This window comes from Euprymna scolopes, chromosome 3 (genome assembly GCF_053919585.1).
Source record: "Euprymna scolopes isolate OS-2025 chromosome 3, ASM5391958v1, whole genome shotgun sequence".
Lineage (NCBI taxonomy): Eukaryota > Metazoa > Mollusca > Cephalopoda > Sepiida > Sepiolidae > Euprymna > Euprymna scolopes.
In genome coordinates this window covers 40,533,175-40,551,307 of record NC_136484.1, presented here as the reverse complement: position 1 = coordinate 40,551,307, position 18,133 = coordinate 40,533,175, and the positions used below count along the sequence as shown (strand labels likewise).

At 33.1% G+C, this 18,133-nt stretch overlaps 1 protein-coding gene across 1 annotated transcript in view; it reads left to right on the top strand.

Moving 5' to 3' along the window:
• LOC145254614 (uncharacterized) overlaps positions 1–18,133 on the top strand; it is a 1,033,347-nt gene that overhangs the window by 567,821 nt on the left and 447,393 nt on the right. The window contains exon 11 of the mRNA XM_080113229.1: positions 7,705–7,817. Coding sequence (XP_079969355.1) covers positions 7,705–7,817 — 113 coding nt within the window. The remainder of the gene's footprint in view (positions 1–7,704; positions 7,818–18,133) is intronic.

Sequence of the window (18,133 nt, the reverse complement as noted above, 5' to 3'; positions counted from 1 at the left end):
GATAACAAGTGGGGGGGAATTATTGATAGTGTTTTCAGGTAGATGTGTGTTTCTTGTGAAAGTTAGGCGAGGGGGGACCATAGACTGAAGCTCCGTCGAACACTTTCCATGAAAATAACAATACAGCAAAGACAAACTCGCAACATCTCTTCTGTTAGATAGAGGTTGCAGGGAAGAGAAAAGGACATCTCCTACAAGGCTACAAAGTCTATTTTGAACTCTATCAAGGCAGGACAAGTCCTTTCTAGCAGCTCCTGCCCAGATGTGGCAACAGTATTCCATCCTTGGACGTACCTGGCTCTTATATGGATAGAGAATAGCATCAGCAGTGAGATATCTACTGGATCGATAGAAGGATACCACCATTTTTCCAACAGCCTTGGCAACAGATTTGATGTACGTGTTCCATTTAAGATCAGGAGTAAAGTTCAAGCCTAGAAGCTTGTCAAAACTTGAGGCCTGCTCAAGACGAGAGCCATCCATTTCAATTGATGCCAGATGGGGATTAGAACGTTGATGATGTAAAGTAAGAAGCTTGATTTTAGATGCATTAAAAGTACCTGGCCACTCCTTTCCCCATTGTACCACATACTTAAGATCAGAGGAGAGAGAATCTGAGAGAACTTATTCGTTTACTGTCTTAGATGTGCTACCATAGATGGTAGTGTCATCAGCATAAATGTCTACAAATGATGTAAGGATGTGATTTGAAAGATCATTAATGTAAATCAGGAAAAGAATTGGGCCCAGGTTGGACCCCTGAGGGACTCCAGCATTAATACTGTGAGCTTCTGATTTTTGCCCATCAACTACTACTCTTATGAGCCTATCAGAAAGAAATTATTTAATAATTGAGAAGACATTTCCAGCTATACCATAGCTAGAGATCTTGTGAAGAAAACTTTTATGCCATACCCTTTCAAAGACCTTAGATATGTCAAGAGTAATTGCCCTAGAAAGGTTGCTTCCGCTGAGAGATTCACTAACCCTATGAGATATAACTATAAGCACATCTGCTGTAGATCTAGCAGAACGGAAACCATATTGTGTGCCACTAAGAAGGTTATTTTGCTGAGATGGTTGATTACTTCTCTATTTAACACAGATTCCAGCAACTTACTCATGACGCATAGGAGACTTATTGGCCTGTATTGAGAGAGGGATGGGCGATCACCTGAATTCTTAAATACAGGGCATACTGATGAGATTTTCCAGGGTGATGGGAAGCAATTCTCTTTTAGACAAGGTGTAAACAGTTTTGTAAGTATGAGCGCTAGTTCTGGTTGAAGTTTTTTGAGTACTATAATTGGAATACTGTTAGGGCTGGTTGCTTTATTGGAATCAATGTTTTTGATTAGCTTGGCAACATCATGTACAGATATATGTATATAACATAGCATGTTTTCTAATACAGGAGGAAATATTGGGGGTTGGCGGCCTTGGTCGCAAAAGGTAGAATTAGCTGCAAAGTTCTTGGCAAAGAGTTTGGCTTTGTCTGATGCTGATGAGATTACCTCAGGTTCATTGATGATAGTTGGGATGGAGCACACGCTTCTGTTCAGGATTCTGTTTCCAATTTGCCAAAACTGGTGGGAACCAAGCCACTGCTCAGCTACTTTGGACTTGATGGACTGAGCATACAACTCTCTTACGTTCTTTATTACTTTCTTACAATGGTTGCTGGCAGTCCTGAAAGCGGCTTTAGTTTCCATTCATCTATTATGTTGGAAGCAGTGGAAAAAGTGATTTCTCTGCACAATGGCAGCAGCACATTCTGGAGAGAACCATGGCTGGCTGTTAGGTTTTTGCTGGAACTTTTTTGAGAGTATGAAACGGTCTATACCATTCCGTCAGGTCTGATACTATAGAGGACACTTCCTTTTTAAACATGGAATGCAGAGGTAGATCCGATATGAATATTCGGAAGCTATCCCAGTCAGCCATAGTGTATTGATATACTGTACGATGGAGAGGTACGTCTGGGGACTTATTACATTTCAGTTTTATCTTAATTGATACAATAAAGTGGTCGGAAGATCCAAGAGGAGACAGAACAGAAACTGAACACAGTTCAGGGCAAGTTGTGAGAAAGAGGTCTAGTAGGCTCGCATACTGGCTGTCATTGTCAGGCACACGGGTGGGTTCGTGAACAATCTGAGTGAGGTCATAAGCAATGGAGAAATCATGACAGAACTTCCCCTCATCATCGGTCTTGTTTGAGTGGGTCAACCATTCCACATTGTGAACATTGAAGTCTCCACATACGTGAATGTTAGCTGAAGGATAAGCAGATAGGACTTGGTCAATTTTCTCAGATATGCTTTTAAAGATAGTAACTCTGCTGTTATGGGGGCAATAGAGAGTAAATATTTATATAGAGAGGGTTTGTGCTACTCTCCTATGGCCCTGAACAACAAGCATTATTATTATGTAAATATTAATTTACTTGTCTGTACGTCCAGTGTCACAAAAAAAAAAACATCATCACAAACAAATTAATGAGAAACGAATTACCTCCTTTTATAGTCGCTCTTTATCAGTTAACAATCATTAAAACCATTTCCTCTAAAAAAAACATAGCTGTTTGTTTACGGGTTTAAATTGTCTATTTGATTTTATAATTAAAAAAAGTCATGTTGAGAGGGGACTATAAGTTGTTTTGCTGCTTCTGCACTTATTGATCTGCACTATTTTTTAAATAGTATTTTCATGGTATCTGTTTTTATTAAATTGTAAGGTTAAAATACAGAATAGGTACTAAATACCCTCCCTTCCCCATGTTAAGAATGGTTTTCTAAATAATAATGTTATTATTTCAACATGGATCAATAAGTGCATTAGTACTGTTTTTTTATTACAGTTTCTTTTTAAAATTAAAAAAAATGTGCAAGTGAATTGATATTTGTTCCTTTATTATTTATATATAAGAAATTATTCAGAAAAAGAAACAAAAAAAAAACAATGTGTTGTGTGTTGAATTTTCATTATTTTTTTAATCAATTCTTTTTAGCTTTAAAAGGTTAAAAAAGAATTTGCTAAAAGAAATTGATTTAAATTCGTCGTTATTTGTTTTATTTTATGTTTTATTCATTTTATTTATAACGAGTTTTAAAAGTTTTCAACTACCGTGGAATTTCCACAGGTTCTGCTAGTTGTAACTAATTTGGTACATCTTACAGATTATTTTGTACTGTATGCTGTCAAGGATTTCTTTTTTAGCACTTTACACAACTAGGCCAAAAGCCACTTGAGGATAAGTGTCAATAAATTGTTGTATGACATACAATAAGGATTGAAAATTATCAATGGAATAAACAAAATTTGGTACTTATCCAGTATACGATCCAATCTCCAACAATTTACATCATCATCTTCTAGCAGGTTACATTAGAAGCCAGAAGATGCTGAAGGGAAGACTACACGACGATTGATTTAAAATGCGCTCCCCCCCCCCCTCTTACTCATGTTAATGCCATTCTATTCAGAAAGACATTTTAACACGGGGAAATTGGAGAAGGATTTCACGTTGGCATAACGTGTTGAAAGTCAATTTTTGTTAAAAAAATTTTTTCCTGATTTAATAAATTTCATGTTTACATTGAAACTTGTTGTCTTCTGACATCTGATTGGATAAACCTGCTCAAGATGACAGCATGAAGTTGCCGAAAATTGTGTTGTAAACTGGGTAAGTACCCAAAATTTGATTATTAAACAGGACAGCTTGACAACTACAAATATGTAGACATTGGACTTGAAGAGAACCATGTTGTAATCTACAGGGGTGATCTTGAAAAGAAACTGTTTATGGAAATTCTGTTTGGTTTAAAGGGAAGAAAAGAAAATTCTTTGCAGTAGTGTTTAAAGTGTTTGAAGACGAGTTCCTGCTGGGAATGTTTTACAGGAAGGAACCAAAAATTGGAGCTCGGTCGAGCATATTCGGTGGAAATGACAATATAATGGAGAAAGACTAGCAATGTCTATTCTTTTTTCATTGCAAGTAGTTCTCTCAATCATGCTAAAACCTTCTGTCAATACACACCATGTTACAGCAGTGCAAGGTTCGCTAGGCAGGTCATGCATGCTGCATGCCTGATTCAAGCTCCCAAAACAGCTCCAAAGGAAAAAGACCTACAGGAGGACTGCGGAAACGGTTAAAGCACAAACAGTTCGGTTTGTATTCGAACTCATGGGAAAAACTAACTGAAGATAGGTGTTCCTAGCATGCCGCAACTCACAAAGGGGCTACAATTGTTGAATTTACACACAAGGAAGAATGTAAGAGGAAATGTGACATTAGAAAAAACAGAGCAGTCAGCACATCTGCTACAGAATTATCCCACAGTTCTCCAACATGCGAGAAATACGTCAGAGCTCAAATCGGTCTAACAGCCATCTTCAAACCCACAGAACAATGGCATGATCTCAGTTATTTTTGTAAGCGATGGACAAGCATTAGTCTTCTTAATCATGAACACATTGTTTTTTATCATCTGTAAGCAAAATGGCACCCTTTTTCAACACATGCTCATGTAACATATGATATCTTCAAGCCCTTTGCTATGTCATGTAACTTCAATTTACAATTGACCCAATCGACTTTGTTGACTTTTTAATGTTTTCTGGGACAACTGTCGAATTTTGTCTGATCCTTTGTAACTGTATGACTGCATTTAAAATCAACATCCGCAGCTCTGTAATACTAATAATCCGATTTAGTTCAAATTTTGACACTATTTGAACGTTAGTACTTTATAAAAATTGTATGGATTATTTATTAGTAGTGCTGTCTATATGTCAGCCTTATTGTGTTAATATCTTTAGTAAAGTACTCATTTTAAAAATTTTTTGACATCGGACATTTTCTTCAACAAGATTAATTGATTTATTGAGATTATATGGACAAGGATATTCTTTTAAATGCTATAAATAATGATGGCTTAAAATTGATTACCCATGCGATGAAGTATGAAAATACCATAATAGGAAATTATTGTGGAAAACACGGATCAGAGAGAAGTTAAAAATGAGATCAGAACTTACATATGCATATAATAATCTGGCTTTGTATGCATACAGCTGCGTGCATATGTATGTATGTATGTATGTATGTATGTATGTATATATGTATATATGTATGTATGTATGTATGCATATGTTCTATATGTACTTATGTTTATATGTTATTGTTGTGGCCCTGGAAGGGTCACTAAGGAAAATGTGGGGCATGAATGTGAGTTAGAAAACCTAAAATATATTGAAGCAAAAGACAGCAGATACAAAGAGTAGTAAGTACCACCAAGATGGCGGACTATGAAAGTACACTGATCACTCCAAGAGTCGTAACTCTCCATCTATAATATCTATAATATAAAGCTGAATGTGTGTGCATGTGTGTGTGTGTGTGTGTGTGTGTGTGTGTGTGTGTGTGTGTGGGTCTGGTCACGAATAGGCTCCTATATGGTTGACTATTTTAAAAAACTGATTACATATAATGATAGAAGATGTATCAAGACACAGGAATGGGTATGTTTGATCTGGCAAAACGGTGGTTCATTAAAATTGTGGGGTCTGCATTTGCACCTGGTTCATAAAGTATGGAAATAAAAAATTTAAAAATTAAAAAAAAACCTTTACAAGTGTTTTTGATATAGATGTACATAAGAATACTTTGATAAGTATGTTTTAACTTAAATAGGGATGGTATAATAAAATTGTGGGGTTTGCATTCGCGCCTGGCCTCCATAGAATGGAGATAGGCACAAACTTAAATAAAGACTTTTCATATATATCTGCGTAAGTATACTTTGATAATTATGTTTAAGTTTAAAGAAATATGGTATAATAAAATTATGGGGTGTTCGTTCGCACCTAACCTCCATAGAATGGAAATATACCACAAAGTTTAACAAGGTTTTTTAATATAGATCCACAGAATATTGTGATAAATGCTTCAGTGTGAACAGGTATGGTATAATAAATTATGGGGTTTATCTATTTTATTTTTACTTTCATCATATTTTGCTTTGGTTTCGATACCCCCAAATTCGAAGCTATCTCTTTACAACCCTTCCTTTTCATAACCTATCATACTTTCATAAATCCAAGTCCATTTTCTGTAGGCTGTTTTTGAACCCAGTCAACGACGGGTACTTTTGCTAGTATATATATATAAAAGCGAAAATGTGTGTGTGTGTGTGTGTGTGTGTGTGCATTTCTTTTGTATGTCCGGCAAAGGCTTTTGTAGGGGAGGCGCTCTGGGAGGAGGTCACTAATTCTTACAACTTTTTATATACTTTCTTAATTATAATTTTTCCAATTTAGATGTCGTCTAAACCTTTTATTTCAGCAACTTTTATGTTACAAAATTTGATTCATGTGATTTCATTTCTCTATGGCGTCATGTTTGACCTAAAAAACCACACGTTGACGTTCATTTAACCATCTGCTTTTTAAATGTTTAAATTCAGCAATTAGCTCTTCCCTTCCCTCTTAGCATCGTGGTAAGTTATCGTGCTATTCGCCTCAAGGCTTTGGGTTCGAGCCTACCTCCCTACCAAAACTTTTTTTTTCTTTTACACTTACAAATACCGGGGCAACGCCTGGCACCCCTTCTAGTAAATTTATACAATTCAGATGAGTTCATCTTTAGTGCATGGGTGAATCCCCTACAACAGGAATTAATAATGTATTTTATTTGTAAAATATGTAATGCTGTCTATTTAACTGTTTTATTTTTGGAGTTAGGAATTTATAATGTATAATATAAATCTTGCCTAGCTATTTAAATGTATGTATGTATGTATGTATGTATGTATGTATGTACGTCTAAAACTTTCGACAGAGGCAAGGGATTTTCACAAGATTGGTACCGTTTTAAAGCTTGATCTTTCGGACGACAAATATTGAAAAATTGGCTAAAAACATTCCTTCCCCCTTAGCTGGGTACTTTTCTACAGGGAAGGGTCACTTTTTTGCTGTATTTTCGACAGTCATCCCCCTCTTTTTGATTGATTAGCCTTAATTTAAACCTTCGCCACTCCGATTTGGCGATGGACGCAACGCCAAAGACGTCAGATTTTTCTTTTCACATTCTTTTTCCTTCTTGATGGTACGGGTTCGAACCTGCTTGCCTAGTATCATTTTTTTCTTCTTTTTTTTTTTTTTGCTCAACAAACACCTGAGCAACGCCGGGCACCGTCAGGTTAGTAATTAATATTTGTCAAAAATCTATCTAAAAGGAAAACACTCAATTATTTTTGTATTGCTACAATTTTATATAATTCAGTATCATTAAGAAAAGGTGCAGCTCAATTTCTTTTAGATTAAATACAAAACAATTACTTTTACACTACGGTAGTACGTTATTATTTCAGTAATAATGTTGCATAGCCGTTGGGAATCTTTGGAACCCAACCATATCAAATCTATCTAAACTCTAAACAATTGAACACTAACCAATTAATCAATAACCATTTGAGCTCACTATCAATTAAAATCTATTTGAACTCTCTCATTTGAACAACCATAGTCACATATTCTGAACACTGATATACAAACTCAGTTATCTGGACTATAACCATTTTGATCTCTCGATTTAAATCTGACCATTACGTCTTTGAATAGTTCAACTTTGATGTATTGTTCAGTTTATAAAAAAAATAGTTTTTGAAAATTCCATTAAATACTATTGTTTTACTTTTGCAGGATTTCCGATTCTGACCGTCGAATCCAGGAAATCATGAACCGTGTTATGTCCCGAGGAATGGTACAGAAAAATGAAGAATTACATGAAAAATCTGGTGAAAAAGAACTTTCAGGTGATTTCATACTATACAAGAGGCGTTCCAAAATTAATGTCTCCTATTTTTTTTATACTACCCAAATGGATCAGAGGGGATTACCAATCCTATTGTTATAATGACTTAACTTATGAATTCATGAACTTTAAAAAAAAAATTTTTTTTATTACATTTTCACCCCAAACAAGGCACATTGCCACTTTGATGTAGGGGGCTACTATCAGGGGCAGCAACTACTAGAGCACTATGTTGGGATTTGGGCAGCAAGATGTCGGTTCACGTTACACTTGAACTTCTGCATGTCAGTACAGTTAGGGAAGCAGGGACCTGGAATGGAATTCCAGAGTCTAGTGGTTCTGAGGAAGAAACTGCTGGAGTAGAAAGATCTTTTACATCTAGGGATCTCTACTGTGTGGAGGTGGGATTTAGCTGCCTGTCAGGTTTGTCGAGGGTGTCTACATCGTGGGGGCACAAGTGTCTGCAGTTTGTCAGAGCATTCACCATTAAAATACTTGTAGAACAGGCAGAGGGATGTAACGTGAAAGTTTTATCTCTCTGTCACAAACGTTGATGGTTTGGAACTCTAAGAAAGCAATCCCTATGTGCAAAAATGCATTAAAAATGGTGGTGACTATGTAGAAAAATAAATTCTCGTTTTATTAGTACCAAATCTCAAGTTTATACAATTAGCAGCAACAGTTTGAGTAAGGCAGTTGATTCAAGCAAGTTAGAGACGAGGTAACTTGGGACAGCATTGCAGCTGTTAGTGTAAGTTACATGTAACAAACCCATTTTCAATGATTGTAACCAATAAAAAAAAAGTTGTGCAATTCATTATAGCGTTACACTTACTTTCCTATATTCAACGAATGTTATATAATCTTGGTTGTATTTTGCAAAACGTTGTGTGTCCGTGGTGTCAAACTGGGCGCCAGTTATAGCTAGAAATGGAATGTGAATGAGAAGGACTGCAACAAGTGTAAGACAGTATTAAGATAATATTGAATAGGAAACAAGAAGGAAAAGAGTTGTCTGCCCTTATTTTTAAACGGTCCGACTGTTAAACTCTTGAGTTTGAATGTACATTTAAATAAAACTTAAAATACGATTTTTACAGCTCAGTTCAGTTTGCCTCATGCATGTATGAATTTTGTCTGCTAAATATTGCACTCAATTTGGTTATTTCATTATTATTTTGACTTTAAAACATGTTTATGTTGATTATTAATTTTTTCCTTCCACCCCCACCACCACTCTGTATTGTTATCCACATTTGTTTTTTTTTTTACAGTTTTTCATCCATAATGTTCACATGGTCGACACATTCTAGATTTAAACAGCTTAGAAAAATAGAGGGAGAATGGGGGGGGGACGAAACGGGAAGAAAAAAGAGTTATCTGTCCCTTAATTTAAATTTCTGCACGTTGGTATAGTTAGGAAACAGGAAGCAGGAAGGGAATTCCAAAGTTTAACAGAGTCAGGAGCTTGTTAAAGACCTATTAGATTAGACCTTTTATTTTTTTTTACTCTTTTCAAGAGAGAGAGAGGCTAGTAGTTTGTGCACCAGCCCCAATGTAACAACAATACTCCATGCATGAACGAATGGTAGCTTTGTAGAGATATAGTGGTCTGACAGGTGTGAGATGATGATAAAATGTTTTGGCAAGGGAGTGCTTCAATTTTCACTTGCTGCAGTCGAAAGAAAGAGATACAGAAGACACACAATACTGAAATAAGAAAAAAATATATATACAGTGTATCACCATGACATTCCCACCACCATGCATGCAAATTGGTGTGAATAGCTGTCACCCTAGGAGGAAGCCTCTTCTGAAGACAATACACAAGAAAGCCCGCAAACAGTTTGCTGGAGACATGTCAACAAAGCACATAGATTACTGGAACCATGCCTTATAGTCTGATGAGACGAAATTTAATTTGCTTGGTTCTGATGGCCTTAAGCATGTGTGGCAGCAATCAGGTGAGGAGTACAAAGATAAGTGTGTCATGCCTACAGTCAAGCATGGTTGTGAGAATGTCATGGTCCGGGGCTGCATGAAAGCTGCAGGTATTGGAGAGTTACATTTCATTGAGGGAAACATGAACTCCAACATGTACACTCAAATACTGCAGCAGAGCATGATTCTCTCCCTCCAGAAATAGGTCCGCAGAGCAGTGTTCAAGCATGACAATGACCCAAAACACACATCCAAGACAACCACTACTTTACTGAAGAGGCTGAGGGTAAAGGTGATGGACTGGACAAGCATGTCTCCAGACTTGAAACCAATAAAACATCTTTGGGGCATCCTCAAACAGAAAGTGGAGGTGCGCAAAGTCCGAAATATCCGCCAGCTCCGCGACATCATAATTGAAGAGTGGAAGAGTATTCCAGTGGTTACATGTGAAGCTCTGGTGAACTCCATGCCCAGGAGAGTAAAGGCAGTTTTGGATAATGACGGTGGCCACACAAAATATTGAAAGTTGACATGTTCATTTTGAGGGCAAAATAAATTAACTCTGTTATATATGCTGCAGACTGTCCACTTTTTATTGTATCAAAAAATATTTTTTTCAGTGTTGTCCCATGAAGAGATATACTTAAATATTTGAAGAAATGTGAGGGGTGTACTCACTTTTGTGATGCACTGTATATATTGAATCATTAAATTGAACAATAATGAAGAAAAATAAAAAACAATATCATAAATATATTAAATCATTTAATTGAACAATAATAAAGAAAAATAAAAAACAATATCATAAAATATATTAAATCATTAAATTAAACAATAATAAAGAAAAATAAAAAACAATATCATAAAATATATTGAATCATTAAATTGAACAATAATAAAGAAAAATAAAAAACAATATCATAAATATATTAAATCATTTAATTGAACAATAATAAAGAAAAATAAAAAACAATATCATAAAATATATTAAATCATTAAATTTAACAATAATAAAGAAAAATAAAAAACAATACCATAAATATATTAAATCATTAAATTGAACAATAATAAAGAAAAATAAAAAACAATATCATAAATATATTAAATCATTAAATTGAACAATAATAAAGAAAAGTAAAAAACAATACCATAAATATATTGAATCATCAAATTGAACAATAATAAAGAAAAATAAAAAACAATATCATAAATATATTAAATCATTAAATTGAACAATAATAAAGAAAAGTAAAAAACAATACCATAGATATATTGAATCATCAAATTGAACAATAATAAAGAAAAGTAAAAAAACAATATCATAAAATATATTAAATCATTAAATTGAACAATAATAAAGAAAAATAAAAAACAATATCATAAATATATTAAATCATTAAATTGAACAATAATAAAGAAAAATAAAAAACAATACCATAAATATATTAAATCATTAAATTGAACAATAATAAAGAAAAATAAAAAACAATATCATAAATATATTAAATCATTAAATTTAACAATAATAAAGAAAAATAAAAAACAATATCATAAAATATATTGAATCATTAAATTGAACAATAATAAAGAAAAATAAAAAACAATATCATAAAATATATTAAATCATTAAATTTAACAATAATGAAGAAAAATAAAAAACAATATCATAAATATATTAAATCATTAAATTGAACAATAATAAAGAAAAATAAAAAACAATATCATAAATATATTAAATCATTAAATTGAACAATAATAAAGAAAAATAAAAAACAATATCATAAATATATTAAATCATTAAATTGAACAATAATAAAGAAAAATAAAAAACAATATCATAAATATATTGAATCATTAAATTGAACAATAATAAAGAAAAATAAAAAACAATATCATAAATATATTAAATCATTAAACTGAACAATAATAAAGAAAAATAAAAAACAATATCATAAATATATTGAATCATTAAATTGAACAATAATAAAGAAAAATAAAAAACAATATCATAAAATATATTGAATCATTAAATTGAACAATAATAAAGAAAAATAAAAAACAATATCATAAATATATTAAATCATTAAATTGAACAATAATAAAGAAAAATAAAAAAAATATCATAAATATATTAAATCATTAAATTGAACAATAATAAAGAAAAATAAAAAACAATATCATAAATATATTAAATCATTAAATTGAACAATAATAAAGAAAAATAAAAAACAATATCATAAAATATATTAAATCATTAAATTGAACAATAATAAAGAAAAATAAAAAAACAATATCATAAAATATATTAAATCATTAAATTGGACAATAATAAAGAAAAGTAAAAAAACAATATCATAAATATATTAAATCATTAAATTGAACAATAATAAAGAAAAGTAGAAAAAACAATATCATAAAATATATTAAATCATTAAATTGAACAGTAATAAAGAAAAATAAAAAACAATATCATAAAATATATTGAATCATTAAATTGAACAATAATAAAGAAATGTAAAAAAAATATCATAAATATATTAAATCATTAAATTGAACAATAATAAAGAAAAATAAAAACAATATCATAAATATATTGAATCATTAAATTGAACAATAATAAAGAAATGTAAAAAAATATCATAAATATATTAAATCATTAAATTGAACAATAATAAATAAAAATAAAAATACAATATCATAAAATATATTAAATCATTAAATTGAACAATAATAAAGAAAAGACCTTGCAAAACTAATTATATTTGCGGCTTTAGAAATTCAACTATAAATTTCTTTTATATCCAAGAAAAGGACGGCCCGCTTAATGTTCTAAAACAGATAGTCGCATATAAATAAAAATACAATATCATAAAATATATTAAATCATTAAATTGAACAATAATAAAGAAAAGACCTTGCAAAACTAATTATATTTGCGGCTTTAGAAATTCAACTATAAATTTCTTTTATATCCAAGAAAAGGACGGCCCGCTTAATGTTCTAAAACAGATAGTCGCATAGTTAGGAAGTAAAAGAGACAAATAGGGTGTCTGCTGATTGGTTAAGGAGAATCAGCTCTTTTTTTTTTTGAATAGTAGCGGTGGGCAAGAAGAGAATTATTTTATAGGGAAAGAGATGTAAAAATGGGGCAAACATTTTTTGTATAACAACAATACTTTATGCATGAGCGAATAGTGGCTATGTAAATGTATAGGGGTCTGACAGGTGAGAGAAGTTTTCTTGTCCAATGAAGGAAGCCCACCTTAATAGCAACAGCCTTTTTTTCTTTAGGGGCACTAGCAACCATTATGTGACCCCCCCCTCCTGTGAGAATACCAACAAGTTATATTGATTCATATGAATTTACTTTTTACTATAATTTCATTTTTACATAGCATTTTTCTTGGTCTATCACACTTCAGTTTGAAATCGCACTTTCGCTCTAAAACATCTTAATATGTTTGTCCTTCCACTTGTGGTTTTAATTCTGAAATATTTATCCCAGCGAATGGAATAAAAAGAAATCAAGAAACAAAAACAGCACATTAAAATCTCGTTAAGAACATAACAGCCACGAAAAGCATTCTAATCTGATAAAAGATTAGACTAATCTTATTTGTCATTAATTTCTTAAATATAAAAAAAAGAAACGTGTGTAAAATCGTAGCAGGAAGGCTTAACTCTCCACCAACTTCACCAAGCTTCAAGTATTAAGTGTGAAAAAAAAAAAAAAAAAATGATGAGCCGCCACCTGTCTGAAACAATTTTTAAAACGAAAATAATCCTTTTGATAATACATGTAAAAAGTTCTCACATTCTGTTAATGCTAATGAGTCAGAGGCTTTCAAAGAGCAGGCACTTTCAAGGCAGATCATGAAATTTTTATTGCTTGTTCAACATATGCCAACTTTTTGTTTATTGGCTTTGTTTTTGTGTGATTAATACTGTTTATTCCTTGTTTGATGTGTGCTTTGCTGCATTACCTGTTACTCTTTTATTTGCATTGTTTGCAATGTGTCTGTAATTGCGTGTACCCTGCTATCACCTATGATGATTATGATGATGATGATGATGATGATGATGATGATGATGATGTTTGTCCATCGCTTGCGAAGATGACCATGATCATACAATTGTTCTGTGAGTTTGAAGATTGCTTGTAAAACCAATTCTAGCTCTGAAGTATTTCTCCCACATTAGACAACTGTGGGATAATTCTGTATCAAAGGTATTGATTGCTCTGTCTTTTCTAATGTCACGTTTTCTCTTTCACTGTTCATTGCGTGTAGATTCAGCAATTGTAGCCCCTTTGTGAGTTGCAGCACGCTAGGAACATCCGTCTTGGGTTAGTTTTCCCCATGAGTTAGAATACAAACTGAAGAGTTTAAGATTGTCCTTGAGCAGTTTCCCACTATCCAATGCTGTCAGGTTGAAAGCCATTTGTAGTGATAGACATTTTCCAGTGAAGATGCTGGCTTTACTCTTTTTCAAGATGTGTGTTATTTTTTAAGTTTCTTTCTTTTGAACTACTTACTCTAGAGAGTCTTGGAAATCTAGTCTGACCTACTGTTGTGTCTGCATAAATAATTAACAAGAACACAGAAAGTAAAGGTATACAATAATATATTAGGAAGAAAAGTTATATACATATTTACATGTCTTCAGATATACTTCAGTTGGAGATATTCCGGCATGTGGCGTGTTGCATGTCTTACTGGAGGCAACATAGGCGTCTTGCCTATTTGGCGGTCGTTGCCAAACTCTTCTGGTATTGGTGATTGATACATTTATATATCTCACTCACCCACCTATGTTAATTAGTGAGCATCTCCACAACACCTATGGCCCCATCGGTGGGGCATTAGAATATGCTGACTGCCCCCCTGCAGAGGGTAAAAGTCCCTCAATGGGGGTCCTGGATATGACCTTAAACTATATCCAGTGGTGAGGCCCCAGCTTGTGGGCTTTGGGGAGTGTGGAGCCAACCTTTAATTACCATTGCTCCCAGGTCCACTCTGACCTGGAGTGGTAGTACCTGTTAGGGTCCCAACTATGGGTTGAATAGAAACCGACGTGAAAACAGCAAATATATTCTATTAAAAACATTTTTCTTCAAAATCTTTGGATTTGGCATTAAATAACCCGAAAAGGGTTGATATGCCGTAAAACAAAAACAATCAACCAACCAACCACAATACCTACTATTTTACTCCTAACCAAGATAGAGATTGATTTATACCTCAAGTTATTAATACAAATAATACAAGTTTAATCTAGTCTCCTCATTATGCTTTCGTTATATATAAGCTATTTGGTATTCGTGTAGATTAACGACCTTTAAACTACCACATTCCAGGTGAAAACCTTATTATGTACTTACATGCCAGGTTGAAAATAGTATAAATTCAAAAAATGATGAAAAATTGTCCAGTACCAAAATAATTATAAGTAAAAATAAAATTTACCAAGTTTATCAAGCTTTATTGTATGTTTTATAGTTGAAGAATTTTGCCCAGGCAACGCCGGGACACAGGTCCTTCAAGTAAATGATAAAATAACAAAAAGATGATGTAATCTATTAAAACAGAGAACTTAGACAACCCGTGGCACAAAGGGTCTTGGCTTGTTTATGAAGATAGTGACTGTATATATGTACTAAATGAACCGTCTTATTAAATATTAAATTTCTGTTAACGTTGCTTTGTTGATAGCAACTTTTCTTATTGATTATGTTGTTGTATATTCTGTTACCTTTCTAGGAAGACCAGAGCATTTTGGGGGAGGAATGAAATGGTATATCTTCCAGTAAGGAACTATCAGACAGAATAAACTTCTTTCTTAGAACTGCACGCCTATGGAACTCTCTGCCGCTTGCCTGTTTCCCTCCTGACTTCAACTTGGATGTCTTCAAGTCCAACATAAACAAATTCCTGATGAACCGCCCCCTTAAGCAATGACACTTTATCAAATCTCCAATACTAACTAGTACTACGATACTATCCCATTTGTTACTGTACACACAATAACCCTTATCCCCGAGTGGCTTCTGGGCTTTGATAAGTGGTGACCTCCATGTAAAAAAAACCCACATACACACACACAATGGGATGTTCATTTTCTACCAAAATAGAAATTATAGACAGAAAGATGACTCGAAGAAGCAGAATATATATCAGGCAACAATGATATTCAAAGTAGATCTAGTATAGGAGTTAATATAATATGGAACCATTTATTATATAAAAAGCAAAATGGCCGTGCGAATCGTGGGGAAGAGAATAAATACCAAGACAGAAAGCAAGAAGCTTAACTGGCCCCAGGCCAGGTTTTAAAGCAACGTTCATTTCTGTGCATGCGTGGTGACTCCTTTGATTCTTAACTTGATTACCAATGCATTGAATTCACTATTCTCTTTGGTCTAATGCTTAGCGAGGAAGACTAATTACCCTAGGTTTTCGAGTTTGATCCGACCTCTCTCTCTATCTTTTTTTAAAAATTTTTTCCATTAATTAAATTACAGGCGTCCAAAAGTTAAGGAATGCGGAAATTAATACAAAATGTCAACTCCGAATATTCGAAAAAAGCTACCTATGCAAGAAGATTAGCTTATTTGTGACCATTATGATGAAAAAAAGTCCATATGGGAGATTGCTAAAATATTGAAAAGGTCCGAAAGCGTTGTTTTTTGGGTTATTGAAAATAGAAAAAGAGGTTTACCATTGACTGAAAAGAAAAAATCGGGCCAATCCCGAATAACAACTAAGAAGGAGGACAGAAAAATCACTCGATCATCTCGTTCAGATCGCTTTAATAATGCGGCTTTGATATCCTGGGAGTTTACCTCCGAAACTGGACAAAAAATTTCTTGACAAACGATCTCACAAAGATTAAATGAAGTTAGATTATTTTCAAGAAGTCCATGCTCAAGGCCTTTCTTGTGCATTTCTATTAAAAATAAAAAGCCAGATTGTTATTCACTGAAAAACATTTGTTTTGGGGAGAAAAAAAAATGGGAAAAAATTCATTTTAGTGATGAATCTAAATTCACTCTTTTCAGATCAGACAAAAGACCATATGTCAGAAGAAAAAATGGAGAAAGATTGTCCCCTAAGTGCGTTAAAAGTACAGTAAAATTTGGAGGCGGCAGTATAATAGTATGAGGCATGATATCTTCAAAAGGAACTAGCCCCCTTGTGACGATTCATGGAAAAGTAAATGCCCAAATGTACAGAGAATTGATTAGAGAACATGTGGTTCCTAACCTTTCTGATTCTGATATTTTTATGCAAGACAACGCAACGTGCCATAAAGCAAAAATAGTTTTAGAAGAGCTAAATAGATCCAATATTTTCTTTATAGATTGGCTAGCTCAGAACCTCAACCTGAATCCAATCGAAAATGTTTGGAAAATTATTGGTGATAAGATCACAGAACCCCCACCCTACCCAAATCTTGATGATTTATAGGAATGTATAAAAAAAATCCTGGAATTATATCTCACCTGTAACATGTGAACGATTGGTCCTGTCTTGCTGCAAAAGATGCCATACTGTGGTTTAAACAAGGGTTTTTTTCACTAAATACTGAAAAGATTCTTTATTTTTTTCATTAATAATTTCCCCCGTTCCTTAACTTTTGGACGCCTGTAATTTAATTAAATTTATTTATATGTAAAAAAAACTAATATGTATTCAAAATCAAAATTAAAAAATTTTCTTGTTTATTTAATTCACCAAAATTATTTTTCTTTTTCCATAAAGTTAGAAGGTATTCCAAAAAAATGATCGACTGTTCCTTAACTTTTAGACGCTACTGTATAAGTTGACTTGGGTTTAAGTTGTACGAAATGGCTTCATTTAATCCTGTTAAAACTCAGCTTGTGTCTTTCAGTCATGAGCGTTTTTCTTCATGAGATTCTCTTGAGGAAAAATCGACTCTGAAACTTCTTGGTCTTTGTTTCTCATCCAATCTTTCTTGAAATATATATATTAGACCCATTGCTCTTTCTGCTTGTTGTAAAATACGTTCTCTATATCGTTCTAAACACTTGCTCACACCTGAAACTATTCTAGAAATCTTGTATATTCTGTGTACAGAATATTATTGTCACTTTCTCACACTTGAGACTATTCTCTATCCCTACAAATCTACTATTAGATCATGTATGGAGTATTGTTGTCAAATATACACTGGTCATTTAATATTGTAGGATTAAGATGGATGTCAATCTGCCCTATTTGAGAGTTCTTGATGAGGTGCAGAAACGTATATGCAATTTAATTTTATTCCCTGCAACCTCTCTTTCCCAGACGTAATGTTGCTAGTCTCAGTCTTTTCTACAAATACTATTATGGTACATATTCTCCGGAATTATCT